Source organism: Elephantulus edwardii, unplaced genomic scaffold, assembly GCF_000299155.1.
Source record: "Elephantulus edwardii isolate Elephantulus edwardi_28Jun2011 unplaced genomic scaffold, EleEdw1.0 scaffold00152, whole genome shotgun sequence".
NCBI classification, from domain to species: Eukaryota; Metazoa; Chordata; class Mammalia; order Macroscelidea; family Macroscelididae; genus Elephantulus; species Elephantulus edwardii.
In genome coordinates this window covers 7,269,968-7,288,649 of record NW_006399902.1, presented here as the reverse complement: position 1 = coordinate 7,288,649, position 18,682 = coordinate 7,269,968, and the positions used below count along the sequence as shown (strand labels likewise).

The 18,682-nt window shown below is 35.1% G+C and overlaps 1 protein-coding gene across 2 annotated transcripts in view; it reads left to right on the top strand.

Annotated features, from left to right (window-relative positions):
* USP9X (ubiquitin specific peptidase 9, X-linked) overlaps window positions 1-18,682 on the top strand; it is an 87,389-nt gene that overhangs the window by 28,741 nt on the left and 39,966 nt on the right. For both annotated transcript variants that reach the window (XM_006894983.1, XM_006894984.1), the window contains exons 14-22: window positions 3,078-3,165; window positions 6,482-6,824; window positions 7,815-7,910; window positions 8,368-8,579; window positions 9,621-9,861; window positions 10,157-10,306; window positions 11,029-11,149; window positions 17,034-17,164; window positions 17,244-17,522. In XM_006894983.1, the coding sequence (XP_006895045.1) occupies window positions 3,078-3,165; window positions 6,482-6,824; window positions 7,815-7,910; window positions 8,368-8,579; window positions 9,621-9,861; window positions 10,157-10,306; window positions 11,029-11,149; window positions 17,034-17,164; window positions 17,244-17,522 (1,661 nt within the window). The remainder of the gene's footprint in view (window positions 1-3,077; window positions 3,166-6,481; window positions 6,825-7,814; window positions 7,911-8,367; window positions 8,580-9,620; window positions 9,862-10,156; window positions 10,307-11,028; window positions 11,150-17,033; window positions 17,165-17,243; window positions 17,523-18,682) is intronic.

Sequence of the window (18,682 nt, the reverse complement as noted above, 5' to 3'; positions counted from 1 at the left end):
GGGTTTCCCATTCATTCATTGTTGGACTTTTCTCCTGACCCACCCCCTCCCCTCCATTTCACTCTTCTTAAAAAGTAAAAGAAAAACACTTTCATTATTATGTAATCCCTCCCCCTCAAGTCCACTCCACTGTGCAGCCTACATTCTGGACTCCTGTCATGACAATAATACTAATTAGGTGAATTTTATAGTATGGGAATGAAAGATAATTTTGAAAAGTAGCCCTTTTTGTATTGAATTCTGAAAATGGGCAACTTACAGTTTATAATGACAACCACTGTATAAGCTGTTAGCACTTCTTCCTACACATTTTCATAATCATATGAATATAGTATCACCTAATTCCTTCTGTTTTCAGTGGAAAATTTGCTATCTTGACAGTGTAAATCAGAAATAGATTACCTAGGGTGAAGTCAGGCTGCTCCTTGGAGGCAAAGATTCTGAAGCTTCATCTGGCATACTTTGGACATGTTGCAAAATGGGATCAGTCCTTGGAGGGGACAGACATCATGCTTTGGAGAGTGGAGGGACAGTGCAGGAGAGGAAGACCCTCAAAGAGGTGGATTGATTCAGTGACTTGGGTAATGAGAGTAGGTGCGTCCAAGACAGTAAGATTGGCACGGGATAGAGCAGGGTTTAGGGCTGTTGTGCATAGGGTTGCAATGAGTCGCAGGTGACTCGACGGCACATAACCTAATTTAACTAACAAATTTAGTATGTTTTGAGCTGAGTGTATACAGTGCCAACTGCCAAATAGCATATCTTATATTTTGACAACCTAGAAACTTTTCTGTAGTTAGAAGAATTCTCTGTTCTTATTTAACGTAAAGGGATGAAGTTTCTGGAAAACAAACAAAACACCTCTTTTTTTATTAGATTTTTCATAGAATGTTGTACCATTTTATGCCGTATCATTTTATTTCCTTATGAGTAAAGTTACCACTTGAAGAATAAAAGGAGGTAATGATAGAAAGTAAGACTAAAAGTTTCATAAGAAACTGGATATTGGAGAACTCTGGTGGCCTAGTGGCAAGAAGCTTCACTGCAATCCCAAAGGTTCAAATCCACCAGATGCTCTGCTGGAGAAGGAGGGACAATCTCCTCTAATGATCAGATCCTATTTGACGGTACACACACTCAAAATAAAAAGGAAAAAAACTCGGTGTTTATATTGTCCCAAAAAAATTCCCCACTTATTAGTTATAAAGAGAGGAATACTTTTATAAGTCAAGAAAGCATCTTAATAGCAGAATTCATCGAATAAATTTGGGCTTGATCAGGAAAAAAAAAGACAGCATCTTAACCAAGTAATTGATGAACAATTATGTAATGCCACAGATTGGCAGGATATGCCTTCTGATAATGATGTATTGAGGCATACCAGTCATCATTTCTGAAAACTAGAATCTGATCATGAAGCATTAGAAAGCCTAATTTGAGGAACATTTAACAAAATTGGCATATAGTTTTCAAAAATTTCGAGGAATTTATGAATGTTGAAGATATAAAGCTAAAAAGGTAAGAAATAGGCAATGCGTATTTAGTCTTGGACTTGGAAGAAAAAGGATAAAGGTTATAATCAGAAGATTAATTAAGCATAAATACAGGTTATGGATTAGTTTTTTTAGGTGGATATTTGGCATTATTTTAATATTTCTTCGAGGATGGAGGAGAGTGACTAGTTTAAAATGCTGGTGTACATCTTATAAGACACAGAATATACCTCCACGACTGAGAATTGTCAGACTCAAAATGTTAGTAATGTGTATGAATTGGTTCTTTGTGGTGATGAAATAGCACTTATCAAACACTGGTAGAAAAGCACTTCAGTGTTTGGTAAATTCCATTTCATTGCCGTTAAGAACCAACTCATAGCTGATGCTCCATTAAGTTTCCAAGGTTGTAAATCACATAGATATTTGCCCATCTTACTCTTGTAGAGCTGCTGATGAATCGAAACCAACAGAGAGCTTTTGTGTTAACAGCTTTTGGGTTAGCAGCATAACACCCTATGGACTACTCCACTGTGATCATTTAAGAAACTATCCTTTTTAGAAGATACACATTTAAAAGTAGGATAAAGAAACCTGTCTCTAACAAGTATAGGTAAATGATACACATATACATACATACATGGTGTCTAATCAAAGTATAAATTGTAAATCTGGATGAAGGCTATAAGGGAATTCTTGTATTACATTTAAAGATTGATGTTAAAATTACAAAAGGTCACCACTAATAAACAGGAAGCTCTTGTGGCCCAGTGCTAAGAAGCTATACTGTAATCCTAAAGACATGCAGTTCGAATCCACTAGCTTCTCCATAAAAGAAAGATGAGTAATTGCCTCCTGTGTAATTTACTGCCTCTATAAATCTGCTGGAGTCTGCTTCAATTCGATGGCATGCAGCAACAACAGCCGTAAAAAGTAACCTGCCAAGTATGCAGAGCTTTGTATGAACTTGGTTTTAAAAAGGCATCTGCTTAGGGAGTTCTGGTGGCCTAGTGGCAAGGAGCTGCACTGCAATCCCAAAGGCGCATGTTTAGGATCCACCTGATGCTCTGCTGGAGAAGGAGGGACAATCTCCTATGCCAGTCGGATCCGATTCAATGGCACACAGCAAGTAAAAAAAGCAACTGCTGAAAGTTTATAATCCAATGCTTTAAGACTAGATAAGAAAGTTTATATATAATAGAATAATGCTTAATTATTTCTGTAATTGGGGCAGTCTCTTTAAAAGTTGGTTGCACTTTTGCTTATGTGCTTTGATGAAAGTTGTTCATGTTTTGAACCTTTGACAGGGATCTTTTCCAATTCTTAAAAGTTTGGGCTTTATAATGTGTCAAGATTTTGTTCAGAGAAGAAACTCACTGTTTTAAGACTTCAGTTATTTTACCATTTTCAAAAGGGCTTACAAAATTAACATTCTTTGGCACACACTGACATGTACCATAAAGCCCAAGATAGAGTTCTTAATACATCCTGGATTGCTTTTTACAGATAAGTTTTTAATTGACTTCATTTCCCTTGATAAAAGACAGCAGTTTAAATCATGATTCTTCTGTTTTTTATTTGTAGACCATGAAGACTATGATCCACAAACTGTGAGGCTAGGAAGTAGATACAGTCATGTTCAAGAAGTCCAGGAACGGCTTAACTTCCTTAGGTATGTTAACGATTGATGTTGCTCTCTTTAAGACCTAGATAAGGAATGCAGAGTTAATGTTCTGTATAGGCAATTTGTTAGGTATCCCTTTCTCCATGAAGTTGAACATCTTCCCATCATAGCCTAAAAATCATATGACATTTCTCTTTGTGGTCATTATTAAATACTAATATTAATGTCTGGATTTAAACTTGTTTGGTTTGGGTGTTTTTGGTTTTGGGGGAGGTTTGCAGTATTTGAGAACATATTTTAAACATTTGGATAGAGTTCCTTTTATGTTCATTCACGGGATAATTTTTTTCTCCCCTACGAAGGCCCTCTATGAGGTGGGATTGATTCAGTGACTGGGGTGATTGGGATGGGTGTGTCAGAGACAGTGCGATTGGCACAGGACAGAGCGGAGTTTAGGGCTGTTGTACATAGGGTCGCTATGAGTCGCAGGCGACTCGACGGCACATAACAACAACAACAACAACGAACCCTTAGTCCCACGTGTTCATTAGTCACTCTCTTAATGTGGAAATACACAAACAGTGGGAAAACCCAGCAGCTTCTCAGTGTACATATACCATTGGTCTAGACCTTGGAGGAATTTTAGACTTGATAACAGTAGAAAACCAGTGAACTTAGGTAAATAAATGTACCATCACATGGGTCATTTCCTTACATGCCAAGCTTGGGTTCGTTCTTAATGTCTTCTGTTGGAGTTGTACTTGATTTTATTAACAGTTCCCATTCAAATCCAAATAGTCATGGAGCAATTTTCCTTGTTCCTTGTCCAATAACCTCTTGATCCTGAATCCCTTAGGAAAAGGCAGCTTTAGTCTTTTTAGTTATTACACTCCATGCTTAATTTATGGAGAGGAAACTTAAGTATTTACATAATAATTTTAACTGCAGAAAAATGCCAGCCACTGTACTCAAAGATGTCTTCTATTTGTCTACAGTATTTTTGTTTATTGGTTTTATACTTTAACACATGGATAGAAAGATCTGTCAGCCCAGGTTACAAGTCAGTGTCATAATGTGCCGTGGTTATTGATTGGCATGTGTTGTGTTTCTTAGGTTTACTAAACAGAAAATCAAAAGGAAAAAAATCAAAGCACTCATTCTAGACTGTGCTCTTTTAGTACCTATTAGGTGATTTATGGCAGTTTATAGAAGAGAGAAAGCTAACATTTAATGCCTACTTTTCTATTTACCCTTATGTTAAATAAACAGGTTACACGTAAACATAGCAACGTAAATAGGTGTTATTCATATTTTATTAGTAAGAGAAAGAAGATTCCGTTTAGTCAAAGTACTTTGTTCAGAATCATAACTATATTTGATGGAGATAGGTTACTCAGTTAAATCTTTTTTTACTTCAAAGTCTAATTTTTTATTAGACGAGTGATTTTTCCAACTTATTTTAGATCCTTTAAGGGCTTTTTAGGAGGTATTTTAAAGGTTTTTGAACAAAGAATGGAGAATTCCGTTTCCACATTCTCGATTTCTTTCTCATTTGAACAGCTGGGGAAGCTCCACTATTATTTTACACATTTGACTTTCTGTGTGGGATTTTGATTTAAAGAAGGGTTATCTTGAGGAAGCTCTGGTGGCTTAGTGGCAATAAGCTGCACTGCAGTACCAAAGGCGTGCGGTTCTAATCCACCAGATGCTCTGCTGGAGAAGGAGGGGCTATCTCCTCCTCTGCCAATCAGTACACAATGGGGGCGGTTGTGGAAAGAAGGGTTATCTTAAAGGGAGGAAAAATCCTTTGCAAACAGCAGTATTCATGTTGTCCTAGGATTAGGATTTAAATATACTTGGAGAGGAAGCTTCACAATGTGCACTTATTCTGTAACTGGGCATAATAACTGTTACATTATTAGCTAGGAATGGCTTACTCAGAATAAAATGAGCTGTTTTGTCATTTATAAGACAGACTGGGTAGTTTTTTAAATATGATCTGGTATTGAGTGAGTGACACTAGATTGAAAGCATTAAAAATTAAGCTGTTTTATCTCTTACATATCAATAGGTTATGTGAATGTTACTTACCAGCTGTTTTCTGTTCCCTGACAATTTGCATTGTTTTACATTATCAATGTGCAAATAATGAATAGTAATGGCATGCCAACACTTCAGCTACATTGACTGTGTTGCTTTACGTTTATGTTAATTTATCTGAGCTATAATTCTCAATGTTTTAGCAGGTATTTATGGCATTAATCTGGCTGTTACATAATGATGTACTGTTTTCACATAAAGCAAGCTTATTTTTCATGTAATGACCTGATCTTTGTAACCTCACTTTGTGGATAAATGAGGAATTGTTGCTTAAATTCTCCAATAATGTCACATAAACCAACCCAACCCATTGTTGTCTAGTTGATTTTGACTCATAGCAGCATCCTATCAGGTTTGTGAGGTTGTAAATCTTTACTGGAGGAGTCTGCCAATATGTCACCAAGAATATGGTGAATTCCGTTAGCAAGGCAACACGTAACACTGCACCATATGTGTTGTTATGTACCATGAATTTGGAGCTGACACATCGTTGCCCCTCTGGGTGATGATTTTCAGAGGCAGTAAATCTCATAGGAGGAGATTGCTCATCTTTCTCTCAGGAGCAGCTGTGGATTTGTGCCTTTGGGTTTACAGCACAACTCTTTACCACTTTTGTTATGTCCTATCAAGTTGCATACTACTCATAGTGATCCCATGAACAGCAGATCTATTCTACCCTCCTCCTCATCTCTGACATGCTCGAACACCTCGAATTCCTTATGCCATAAAAGCAGGATCAAAGCTCAAGATTGCTCTCAAATCAGAACCAGATACGAAATCTATATTTTAACTGAAATGACTTCTTAAAATACCTTTAAAATTAGTGATTTCAAAGACTAAATGATTTTTCCATGTAGGAAAGAAGTCTCTCATTCATATTTGGGTATAAGCACTTGGCAGAATTACTGGCACCTAGTAAATGTCCAATATATGCTTGTGAAAGGATTACATTAATAATTTTGTTATTTATAAATACCCATAAAGGTGAGACTACAATGTTTTTGAAACTTTTTGTGAACCTATACTGAAAAATATAATCTATTATTTTACACATATCCAAATAGATTTGTCCTTAGGATAAAACTATGCAGATCCTAATCTCTTTAACTATTTCATATTATGCTGCTAAACAAAAGGCAACTCTGGTGACAGAGAAAATAGCCTGTCTCAGAAATTTGATGGAAGCTTGCTAGAGTCTGAATCAACTCAATGGCAGTGAGTTTGAACTTTTATGTTTTAATGGCTACTATTTATGTCATTTCAGATTTTTGTTAAAGGATGGCCAGCTGTGGCTCTGTGCACCTCAAGCAAAGCAAATATGGAAATGCTTAGCGGAGAATGCAGTTTACCTTTGTGATCGTGAAGCTTGTTTTAAATGGTATTCCAAGTTGATGGGGGATGAACCAGACTTAGATCCTGATATTAACAAAGACTTCTTTGAAAGTAATGTGCTTCAGCTTGATCCATCCCTTTTGACTGAAAATGGGATGAAATGTTTCGAGCGATTCTTCAAAGCTGTGAATTGTCGAGAAGGAAAGTTAGTAGCAAAAAGAAGAGCCTATATGATGGATGATTTGGAGTTAATAGGTTTGGACTACCTTTGGAGGGTAAGTGAAAAGTAAAAAGACATTATCTCAAGTTTTGTCGAATGAAGAATGATAATTTTACATAGGAGTGAATATGTATGTACTTTAGTCTGATGCTGGTCCCAGCAGTCTAGAGTAGAAATTGTTCGTTTCTTTTGTCATTTACCCTTCATCTATTACTGATATTCTTAATGTCTTGAAGTTACTGTTTCCCCCCCACCCCACGTTTATTAAATGCCATCTGCTTTCTCACTGTCAGTGTAAGTTTTATTAACCATTAAAGTCTGTTCAAATAAGACAGAAAAGTCGTGCTTTTCAGCAGGAAGTAGCTAAGAGAATACGCCATCCCCTTTTCCTTATGACTCAGGGTGAAGTCTCTCTCAGGGAGGAGTGATAGGGAATGGCAAAGGACACACTGACAAAGAAGATTAATCAGAACTGGCTTTGACAAGCACTGTGGCACTTGGACAAGAACAAACTGGGAGGAGGGTAGAGAGAATAGTGCAACAGTGAATGAATGGAAACCCAAAATCTCTGTAAATGTAAATGTTTATGAAAATTAATAAAATATAGAAAAAAAAGAAATATGTATGTATACATTTCCTGCCATTATTTACATTTATCCTATGGTCTACTTAAGGCCAATCTTTCTCATTCCATGGTATTACTATACTTCTAGTTTTAAAAGTATGACTTTTTACATCATTCCTAATTGAATTGGGGTATAAAACATGTCTCTGAAAACTATAGACTAAAATACTTCAAAGTTTTAAACTTCAGAAGCATAATAAAAATATACTGACAGAAGTGAGAAGCTAAATAATACAGGTCAAAACAGATTTATGTCTATCATTTTTAAGTTACTTTATTCAAGAATTTGACTTTTAAATATATTCTTTCTTTTGGTCTGCTTTTCTTACCTGATTATCAAAGTCAACATTAGATTATTCACTACTAACAAAAACTGAGGATCTACTAAAGATATTAATGCTGAAATCTTTTTGCACCTAGGTTGTGATTCAGAGTAATGATGATATCGCCAGCAGAGCTATAGATCTCCTTAAAGAGATATACACAAACCTTGGTCCAAGGTTACAGGTCAATCAGGTGAGAGAATTGAGGTGTTTCATTAAAATTGCACAAATTAAAATTCTGATTGACAGAACTATTTAGCTTTTAAGATTTGTTTTACTTGAATTCAAAATGAAATTTTTTTGGTCTCAACTTATATTAAGAATATATCAAGACTATTTAGTCCCTATTTCTCTTAAAGAAATTGCTGGCTAGATGACTCTTGCCTTGACAGTTATCTTGAGGTAATTGACGTTATTTGTTGTGCAGAGAGGATTTTTACTGTAAGTATTTATTGTATGTTGAATTGGCAAGAGATGTGGCTTAGTATGACTTGATACTAACAACTTGATTCTGAAGTTTATTGTCTAGTTTATACTTGTTAATTTAGAGAGCCTAGCCTCCCGTTAATATTTTATTATCAATATAGACTATGTAAGCTACTTTACAAAACAACTTGAAAATTGTTTTTAATGTGATGCTTTATTTGTAGGTGGTGATCCATGAAGACTTTATTCAATCTTGCTTTGATCGTTTAAAAGCCTCCTATGACACATTGTGTGTTTTGGATGGTGACAAAGACAGTATTAATTGTGCAAGACAGGAAGCGATTCGAATGGTTCGAGTATTAACTGTTTTGAGGGAATATATAAATGAATGTGACAGCGATTATCATGAGGAGAGAACAATTTTACCAATGTCAAGGTTTGTGACTAGTACTAATTTCTAGACTTGGAATATTTTCGCAGCCATTTGATTTTTTTCCTAAACAACGTGCCTCTGAAAACTCTATGAACTTTCATAAATTTCAATAGTTACAGAAAGGCTTTAGACCTCTTTTTCATAGGATTGCTGAGTCGTGCTCGACTTGAAGGCAGTCAACAACAACAGCAAAAAGTATGCAGGTAAAAGGAAGAATATTAAACAATAAAAAAGTGGTGTTCTGCCAATTATAAAAACATTTGCATTTTACTAGTTATTTTATAATGATAGATTTTTATGTCCTCTGTGTGTGTTGCATATCCTTGCATCATTTTTGGTTTTGAATTCTCATTCTAAACCAAAAAGCCATTCTCATTTTAATTAAATCTACTGTTCTCTTTATTGGAAAAGTCTATTAAATGTCACATTGTTAGTTTGCAATTCAAATGTTTATATATTACCTAACTAAAAACAGTCGCATAATGATGAGTTGATGAGTAATTGAAATACTTGCTACTTTGGCAGATGACCAGTTCATCAAGACATTTTTAAAGGTCTCCTTAAATTTCTCTTACAGACTCAATCACTTAGTAACTAAAATGATATAGTTTAGAGATGTTTAAAACATGAGTGCTATCAGTAATTTTCCTTAAAGAAGGAAAATTTATATGTATTTTCTGTTAACTATGACATATATAAAGCTATTAGTACTACTAATATGTTGTTTATAACCCCCCGGGAAGAGAAAAAAAAATACTGTTTCAGGATGAATTTTTTAGAAAAATTGTCCATCTTGGCATTTTTATTGATACTCAAATTCTTGCAGCCAGAAGTCAGAGTGATGCAAATAAAATATGATTCTGTTGTATTTTAAAGCTTCCTTATAACATTTGTAGTTAGAAGGGGCAATATAATGTTTCTGAGATAATACAAATACCACCTTTTACCTTTTCTCTTGTGTAGTCAAAAACTTTAGCATGATTTACCTGTTTTATTTTCTTATCACCAACATTTCGATGTTCTTTCCCCCTCCCCCCCTTCTAGAGCATTTCGTGGTAAACACCTGTCTTTTATAGTTCGATTTCCAAACCAAGGCAGGCAAGTTGATGACTTGGATGTATGGTCTCATACAAATGATACAATTGGTTCAGTACGGCGTTGTATTCTCAATCGTATCAAGGCCAATGTAGCCCATACGAAAATTGAGCTTTTTGTTGGTGGTGAGCTAATAGATTCTGCAGATGATAGAAAGCTAATTGGGCAATTAAACTTAAAAGATAAATCGGTAAGTACACATAATCACAGTTTTCAAGCAATTAAAATCTGAATTTTATTTAGTATGTACTGTTCTAAGCATTTCTGTTTGACATGATTTGGTTGTAACACCAAGTAAATAGGCATTGTGATTCTTTAAATACTTGGATAGTTTTGGTTTTTAAATGGTTATGTTAAGCAACATTTCATATTCCAAAATGACAAGTAATTTTTAATTGTTTTGTATATCACTGAGGTCGTGTTCTTTATAAATAATTTTCCTCATCTTTGATACTGTCGTGATAATGATAATTTTTCATTTTCAGCTTATTACAGCCAAACTTACACAAATAAGTTCCAATATGCCTTCAAGTCCTGACAGTTCATCTGACTCTTCCACTGGATCTCCTGGAAACCATGGTAATCATTACAGTGACGGGCCCAATCCTGAAGTGGAAAGCTGTTTACCTGGCGTGGTGAGTAGATACAATCTTGTGCTATTATATGCAAAGCATTATACCTAAGTTCTTTGGAAATAGAAAGATGTATAGAACAGCTATATAGGATGATTTGTTTTTTTTCTCCCCATGAGTAGCTTATGGTTTAATATATAGTCAAGTTATCACCTGGAAAAAGATGTGATTTTTTTATGTTTATATAGAAATTTTTTACTATTTTATATATTCCATTTATTTATAACACACTGAGATATAAATTTGATGAAATAAGTTTATTTTTTAAAACTGTTTCATTATAAAACTCTACACTCTTTTCTCAGATAGTGAATGATGTGTATCTTGTATCTAAAGAAACAGTAACTCTTTCTTCCATTTCCAAGGTTTTTAATTCTTAACAGTAATAGCAGCCACTCCAGTATCAGAAAAATTTGGCTCTCTTTGATAATGAAATTAGGAATTTGACTAGTAGAAGACAGTAACATTTTTAGGATAGCATCTGAGTTAAGTACTGTATAAAAAATAATTTAGCAAAATAGTGAGTTAACACAAATTTCTAGAGTTAGTGTGGGTTATGTACTCTGATGAAAGTATTGTAAAGGTAAGAATATAGGAAAGGCAAAACATTTCAGAGAGTGTAAGTGTCATAAGCAAAAAAGCATAAAGATTAACAAATTTATTTTGAGGACTTTTTTATTTTGTATTAATTTGCATGTAAACGTATTGTGTATTTTTTGTTGTAGATAATGTCACTGCATCCCAGATACATCTCTTTCCTTTGGCAAGTTGCAGATTTAGGTAGCAGCCTAAACATGCCACCTCTTAGAGATGGAGCAAGAGTACTTATGAAACTTATGCCCCCAGGTAAGATTCCCTTCCTAAAAATTTTATAAACTACATGCTGCTGCTGTTGTTAAGTGCCGTTCTCGTCGCAGGTGATTCATAGCGACCCTATGAAGGAGAGTCCTCAATGCTTGGGTGCCTTTCATCCTCTCTCCAGGTTCATAGGGTTTCCAGAGGCAAGCTATTATGGAAGTGGATGCCACTCCTCCTTCCAAGCTTGTTGTAATCAGGGAGCTCCACTCCAATCTCTATCTGCGTTGGGTAATAAACTGTTAACGCATTTGACACATATCAGTGTCACAAGTGTTCAGCCTCACGGCAACTACAAGTTACCACTGTATAACAACTTGTATACCAGGGCTATGTGACCTGGAGGAATGTCTGAACAAAAAGAATGAAAGACAGGCCCAAGGACCGCAGATTAAAAGTCACCCACCTTTGGATTGGTAGCATTGCTTTCTGTCCACTGGGCCGGCTGATCTCTCTCTCTATGTTGATGTTATTGTTGTTGAGTGCCGTCGAGTTGCAGGCGACTCATAGCGACCCTATGAAGGAGAGTCCTCAATGCATCCTCTCTCCAGGTTCATGGGTTTCCGGAGGTAAGCTAATATGGAAGTGGATTCCACTCCTCTTCCTAACTAAGCTTGTTTTAATCGGGGAGCTCCACCCCACTCTGTCCGCATTGGGTAGCCAACCATTAACGCATTTGACACATATCAGTGTCACAGTGTTCAGCCTCACGGCAACCACAAAAAAAAACTGCACGCTACAGAAGGAATAAAAGATAATAGCAAATTCTGTTTCTAAATTGCATGCTTTGTACTAGAAACTTCAACAAAGGTTAGCAAAGTATGGCCTATAGTCCAGATCTAGCCCTCTACCTGTCTTTGTACAGGGTAAGGAACCAATGACACATTTTTCTCTATAACCATGATATAATCATGTAAACTTTGAAATTGACACTGAAACATTACTACTAGAGGGGAAAAAAATTTCTGAGTCAAACATTTTGTTTAGTTAGTTAACATATGTTTGATATCTTTCTGGAATCTTTTATGTGTCTCATTGATGTTCATGACCTTGCAGGCCAGTTATTTTATAGGTTGTACCTCAGTTATGTGGTTTCAAAAAGTCATACTTAGATGTTTCTATTTTTTTCTGACTCCCTGTCCCTAAAATTTTATTACAGTGTGGTTTTGGTTTTGTGTTTTAGTTGTTGGGTTTTGGTTTTGTTTTTAATGAAATGAGATAAATATATGCTTTCTTACACAAAATGCAAGATACTACATACTCTGTTGTACTTTGCCTTTTATACCTAAGAGAATAACTTTGAGAGCTTCCTAATTGATTTTTCCATATATTATTCATTATTCCTAATGGTATATACCATAGTTTTTTTATCCAGTAAGGTGTTTCGGGGTTTTTGGGGGGGGGGCGTGGTCAGTATGCAATATAAGTAATTTTAAGAGCAAAAAAGGTTTCACTCTGGTTCTTTAATCTATCTGAAGTCTTAATCCTTAGATGAAGTAATTTTTTTCCCCCAATAGAAGCATTCTTGAGAGTACTCTTCATTTTCATGTGCTGTAAGTTGTGTTGCCAGGTTTTAGAAACTTGGGGCCTTGTTGTTCAGTCTCAGACTCATGATTCTGTCATAATGGCTAGAGTGCCATCACCAACTGGTAAACTTGATCTGGAGCTTCTTGGCCTTCTGTATGTCAAGCTGAGTTTCAGCCTTCCTAGGATTTAGGATTGCTGGCCTGCCTTCTTCATGGGAAGTGTAGAAACTTGATGTCAGTCAGTTCTGGTTTTAGGCCTTTGTATTCATTTGTATTAGCTTTTTAGAGTACTTGTGTGGAATTCACAAATATTCTCTCCTTTCTTGTCTCCTACAAACACTTTAGATAGCCAAGATACCTTCAGTAATTTATTGACTTCTCTCTAGTATTGCTGTTTTCCCTTGTTTTTATGTCCTTTTGAGTTGCACTGATGTTTTAGGATGCAATATATCATGTACTTGACCTATATAACTTAAAAGATTGTTGCTTTGGTTTTTTTTTTTTAAGATTGTTTTCTTCTCCAGCATCTCCTTTCTAAAGTCACTCATCGACTCATTGCTACCAAGTAGGAACTGACTCATCGCTGTCCCTCCAGCAGGTTTTCAGAGGCTGTAGACTTACATGAAAAAGTCTGTATTTCTCCTGTGGAGAAGTCTGTATTTCTCCTGGTGGTTTCCTGTTGACTACGCCCCTAGAACTAACTTTTACTACATTGTTATGTGCCCTTAAATTGGAAATGACTCATAACTGACCCTCTTTCAGACACCATAACTTGTGCAGGAGGAGATTGCCTATTTATCTCCTGTGGAGCACTCGGTGGATTTAAAATACTTGCTTTTGGGTTGGCAGTACAATTCCTTACCATTTTCCTATTTTCTAAATCCTATGGAACATAAGCAGTTGAAATACTAATTAAACTTTTAGCCAGCTAAGAGTTCCCACAATTCCTTAATTCTTAAAAGTGAATCTGCTGTATTATTTAGAATTTGTATTGTTTAACAGTATCTGAGTAAGAGCCACTTTTGCTTTATATTTGTATGTAGATCAAAAATAGAAAAATCATTTTTAAAGTAACAATCATAAAACTATTTTCAAAACCCTTGATCTTTTCATTTGCGTATATTGCCACCAGGTGGCAAAAATGTGCTACTATTGCCAGACAGTTGAAGCAAGAATCATGAGAGGGGCTTTTTTGAAAAAGCCATTTATGATTGTTATGTAGTAGAATCAGTCTATAGAATCATACTTGAGTTCAAATCTTGATTCTTCCAGTTGCAATTTTGTGACCTTAACCATGAGTTCTCTTAATCTTTCAGAATTTCCTTATCTGTAAAACTGAGCTAGTAATGTTTTCATTTAATTGTGGAGATTAAATTAGATGATGTATGAAGAATCCCTAGATTAATATTTGGCACAAAATCAGTACTCAACAAATGCAAACTCTTTCACTATGATTGTTTATCTACATACACACAGGTGCAGATGTGTGCACTCAACATGCTCAGTTCTGTAAGAAAGGAAACAGGTTCTGAGAAAAGGAAAAGGCTATAAATTTTGTTTCTGACAGTGGTAATAAGATATGTATTAATGATGGTAGTGAAAGTGTACACATGCACACACAAACTGATTTTAAAAGGAATGAGACAACATATGTTTAGTTTGTAATCTATTTGTTAACTTTACTCATTTTAGTGTCTTCTGAATTCTTGTCTGATGTTAAATGGCTCTATTTTGGTTTGCTATTAAACTTACAACTTCCAGAATCTTGTGTGGGTGATTTAATCTCTTGTACCTAGATTATATGAAAGAATTCCCCTTAACATTTCCCTTCATGGATCAAGAAAGCAGATTATTGCATAATAAATGGTTAAAATGTGTACTACTTGACTAAGCCAGATTAATTATTCTTTCATCAAGAATTTTTTCCTAGTTTGGTGTTACAGTTTAAAAATTACACCATATTCCATTGTAAACTCGTTCTTACTAACGCATTGATACCTAACAACATCCCTGTGAAAGTATTACTATTTTCATCTCTATTTAAAGATGCATCAACAGAGGCATACTTATCATGGTCAAGTAACTTACATGTCAATTCTCGGGTTTAAAGGTAGGCATTTTGGCTTCAAGGCTTGTATTCTGTTACTATTCTTTGTTTTCTGTACAATATTATTCTTTAGGCTTGTTTATTATTATCAATCAAGTCTGCTTTGATTCATAACAGTCTTTTGTGTAATAGAATTTAAAACTGACCCCTCCTGCACCATCTTCATGTTGTCCATTTTTGTAGTCATTATATCATTCTCTCTCATTTCCTTGTCCTATTACTTTACCAAATATGGTGTACTTTTACAGCAGTTGAATTTTCCTGATGACATAGCCAAAATTAGTCAATTGCAGTCTTACTGTTCTCACTTTATGAGAAACACGTTCTGATTAGTTGTCTTTAAAACATGGGTTTGGGGTTTTGTTGTTGTTGTGTTTATGTTTGGTTTTTTGGTGGTTTTTTTTTAGCACCCAATGCTTTCTATATTCTTTAGTACCATAGTTTTAAGTGAGTTAATTCTTTTTCCTTTTTTGCCTACTTAAAGAGTATTTGAAAGTACCATGGTCTAGGTCTACCTTAATCCTTTAAGTGACATGTTTACTTTTAAAAAACATAGTGTTGTGCGGCGTATTTGCCTAATACACATATTTGGTTTTACTGCTACTTTTATTGAACGTTTATTATTAATCCGTGTAAGGTGAAATCGTGGCAACTTCAGTTTCTTCTCCATTTATTAGTCCACTTGTGAGAAATTTTGTTTTTTTCATGCACATATAGTCCATAATGAAGGCTGTAATATTTTTTACCTTCACACCCCACCCCCAGTACATGCAGTCCATAATGAAGGCTGTAATATTTTTTACCTTAACACCCCACCCCCAGTACATGCAGTCCATAATGAAGGCTGTAATATTTTTGACCTTCACACCCCCACCCCCAGTACATGCATCAAGTTGTCTTGAGTTTCAACATATTTTGCTATTGACAGTCTTAATGCTGAATACTTTTTGATATGTCAGGTATCTCAGTTTATTCTGCATACAGATTGAAAAAAGTATGGTGGTATTTTTTTCCAAGTGAACCATAGAGTATCCTCTTGTTTTATCTTAACTATTGCCACTTGATCCATGTACAGATTCCTTGTGAACATAATTGGAATTCACATGCTTAGACTTTATAATAAAAATGTAAAATATGAAAGAATAAATCTTTATCTCTACATGATAAGGTTGTATTTGACATTTGTTATGAAATGAACATGGTCATAGTCACTTAGGTTCACAGGCTTGTTAATGTTCTTAGGTGCCATCAGGTGGATTTTCAGTTCACAGTAACTGATTATGACAGTATTCTCTAGGCTTTGGAACCATCACCTTAGTGTTTACACCTGTAGCTGAAATGGTACAGTTTTTCAGATGCGTAATTGATGCTCCAGTAATTTAAATAACTAATAATAGAGCGTTTTGGTATACTAGTAAGTGAGGCATACTATTACTTTAATCATCAATAAAATGATGTAAGAGATGAGTACTTACTGACATGGAGAAGGCATTTTAAATTGTTTTACTATAAAAACGTGTTGTTTCAATTAGATACATAACACACTATTAGTTTAAAGTAGGGAAAACCAACAAAGATTGCTGCATATGGTAGGACAGCTGACCACTTATAGGCACTTTTCTTGGATTTATCCTAATGATGCTTTTAATTATCTTTATTTTTTATTAATGGGAGGATGAGGCAATGACTTTTTTATCAAGTGGTATTTTTAAGTCACAGGGCTTAGAAATGTTTTATCTTTATAAAGTTGACTGAGTAGTCAAATTTAAATGTCTAGTAATGCTTAATTGTCTAATGGATTATATTTTCTCATTGCACTTTAAAAAAATATTTTTTTATTTAATGTTAAGTCATAGAAAACTCTTACGAGATAAACATTAGGCACTTCTTTTTTTAAAGGACCCACCTTCTAGAGTATCACTACCTTTTTTCAGTAAGTTGTGAGAAGAAGTACTTATTTCTTTGAGCTACTTCCTCTCATAATGCTTTGAATAGGAAACTTCTTGTACATTTAAGTAGAACAATTATATAGTCCTAGTTGACTTTTTCAAAAAAAATTTTTTTCTTAACACTCCAGATTTGATTGTCTTTTTTTTAAATTTTATTAATTTCAATGAACATTTATTTCTTATAAACTTTAAGCCTATAACTTACCTGAATTATTATTTTGTATTAAAAGTCACCTTCAAAATATTATGAAACATTAGTTATCTTTTGACTATGTGTCATTTTTTTGTTACAGATAGCACAACAATAGAAAAGCTAAGAGCTATTTGTCTAGACCATGCAAAACTTGGAGACAGCAGCCTTAGTCCATCTCTTGATTCACTTTTCTTTGGGCCTTCCGCCTCACAAGTGCTATACTTAACAGAGGTTAGTATTTTTTTTTAAGCTTAATTGACATTATTTTAAGAGCCTTTTAATACAATCTTTGTCACCTTTTCCTACCCAGGTAGTGTATGCCTTGTTAATGCCTGCTGGTGCACCTCTGGCTGATGATTCCTCTGATTTCCAGTTTCACTTCTTAAAAAGTGGTGGCCTACCCCTTGTCCTGAGTATGCTAACAAGAAACAACTTCCTACCAAATGCAGATATGGAAACTCGAAGAGGTGCCTACCTCAATGCTCTTAAAATAGCCAAACTGTTGTTAACGGCCATTGGCTATGGCCATGTTCGAGCTGTGGCAGAAGCTTGTCATCCAAGTGTAGAAGGCGTGAATCCCATGACATCGGTAAATACCAAATTTTTAAAGGATACAACTATTGATAATAGTAGACAGTAATTTTTAAAGTTTTAGTATCTCAGCAAGTGTAAAGTGATCATGGTTGGTTTAAAAGTTCCTTTCCAGTGGTGGTGGTGGTTGATTGCCTTTCAGTCAAGCATGACTCATAGCAACCCTCTGAACAAAAGGCCTGAAGCCTTTCTATAACTATCAATATGTATCAAAGGCATGTTGTTTAGGAAGTAGATGCCACTGAAAAGATTTTTTTCTGTTAAATAACTGTTACTAAAAGCTTCCTTTTTACTGACTAATTTGAGAGGGTAGTTCTTCTCTACTTTAAGTCTTTGAGTTTCAATTATTTTAAGCCTTTTAAAAATGCCTTGTGAATATTTTGTTAACCCTTTATGGACAGGTACATAAAGATGATAATGAAAGAAATTTGATAATTTAGCCTGTTGTCAGCCTCCCTCCCTACCGCTGGCTTAATTTCAGTCCTGGGCTTATTGTGATTGAATTCTCTTTGCATCTTTGATCTATCTGTATCATCAGAAATTTTCAAAGCATACCAGAATTCAGGGTTTGTTTAGGAGAGGCTAAACTATGCATTTTATTCTAACTAAAGTTTATGTTCTTTTCTATACATCATAAGCAATTGTTGTACTGTTTTAATGATAAAAAATGACATTCCATGGATATGTTATTGATTGCTGTCGAGTTGAGCACTACTCGTAGCAACTCTATGAACAAAAGACCTAATGCTTTTCCATAACTGTGGTCATTTCTCCAAGTTAATAGAGTTTCCAGAGGCATGTGGTTTAGGAAGTGGATGCCACTCATGCTTCCAAACCTGTTTTACGACTGGGTAGCTCCACTAAACACTGTCCACATTGGGAAACCATTCTGGTATTTGATACCCAATGGCATAAGGTTCAGCATCACAGCCTTATGCTGTTGGGTATCAAATACAGCACATTGATAAAGAGTGATGTACAAAGTGGAAGAGTGTACCTCCAGATAAAACAGCACTAGTCCCAAAGAAAGGTGACCCAACAGAATGTGGAAACTACAGAACAATCTCACTGATTTCACATGCAAGCAAGATTTTACTGAAGATTATCTAAAAACGACTGGAACAGCACATCAACAGAGAACTACCAGAAGTCCAGGCT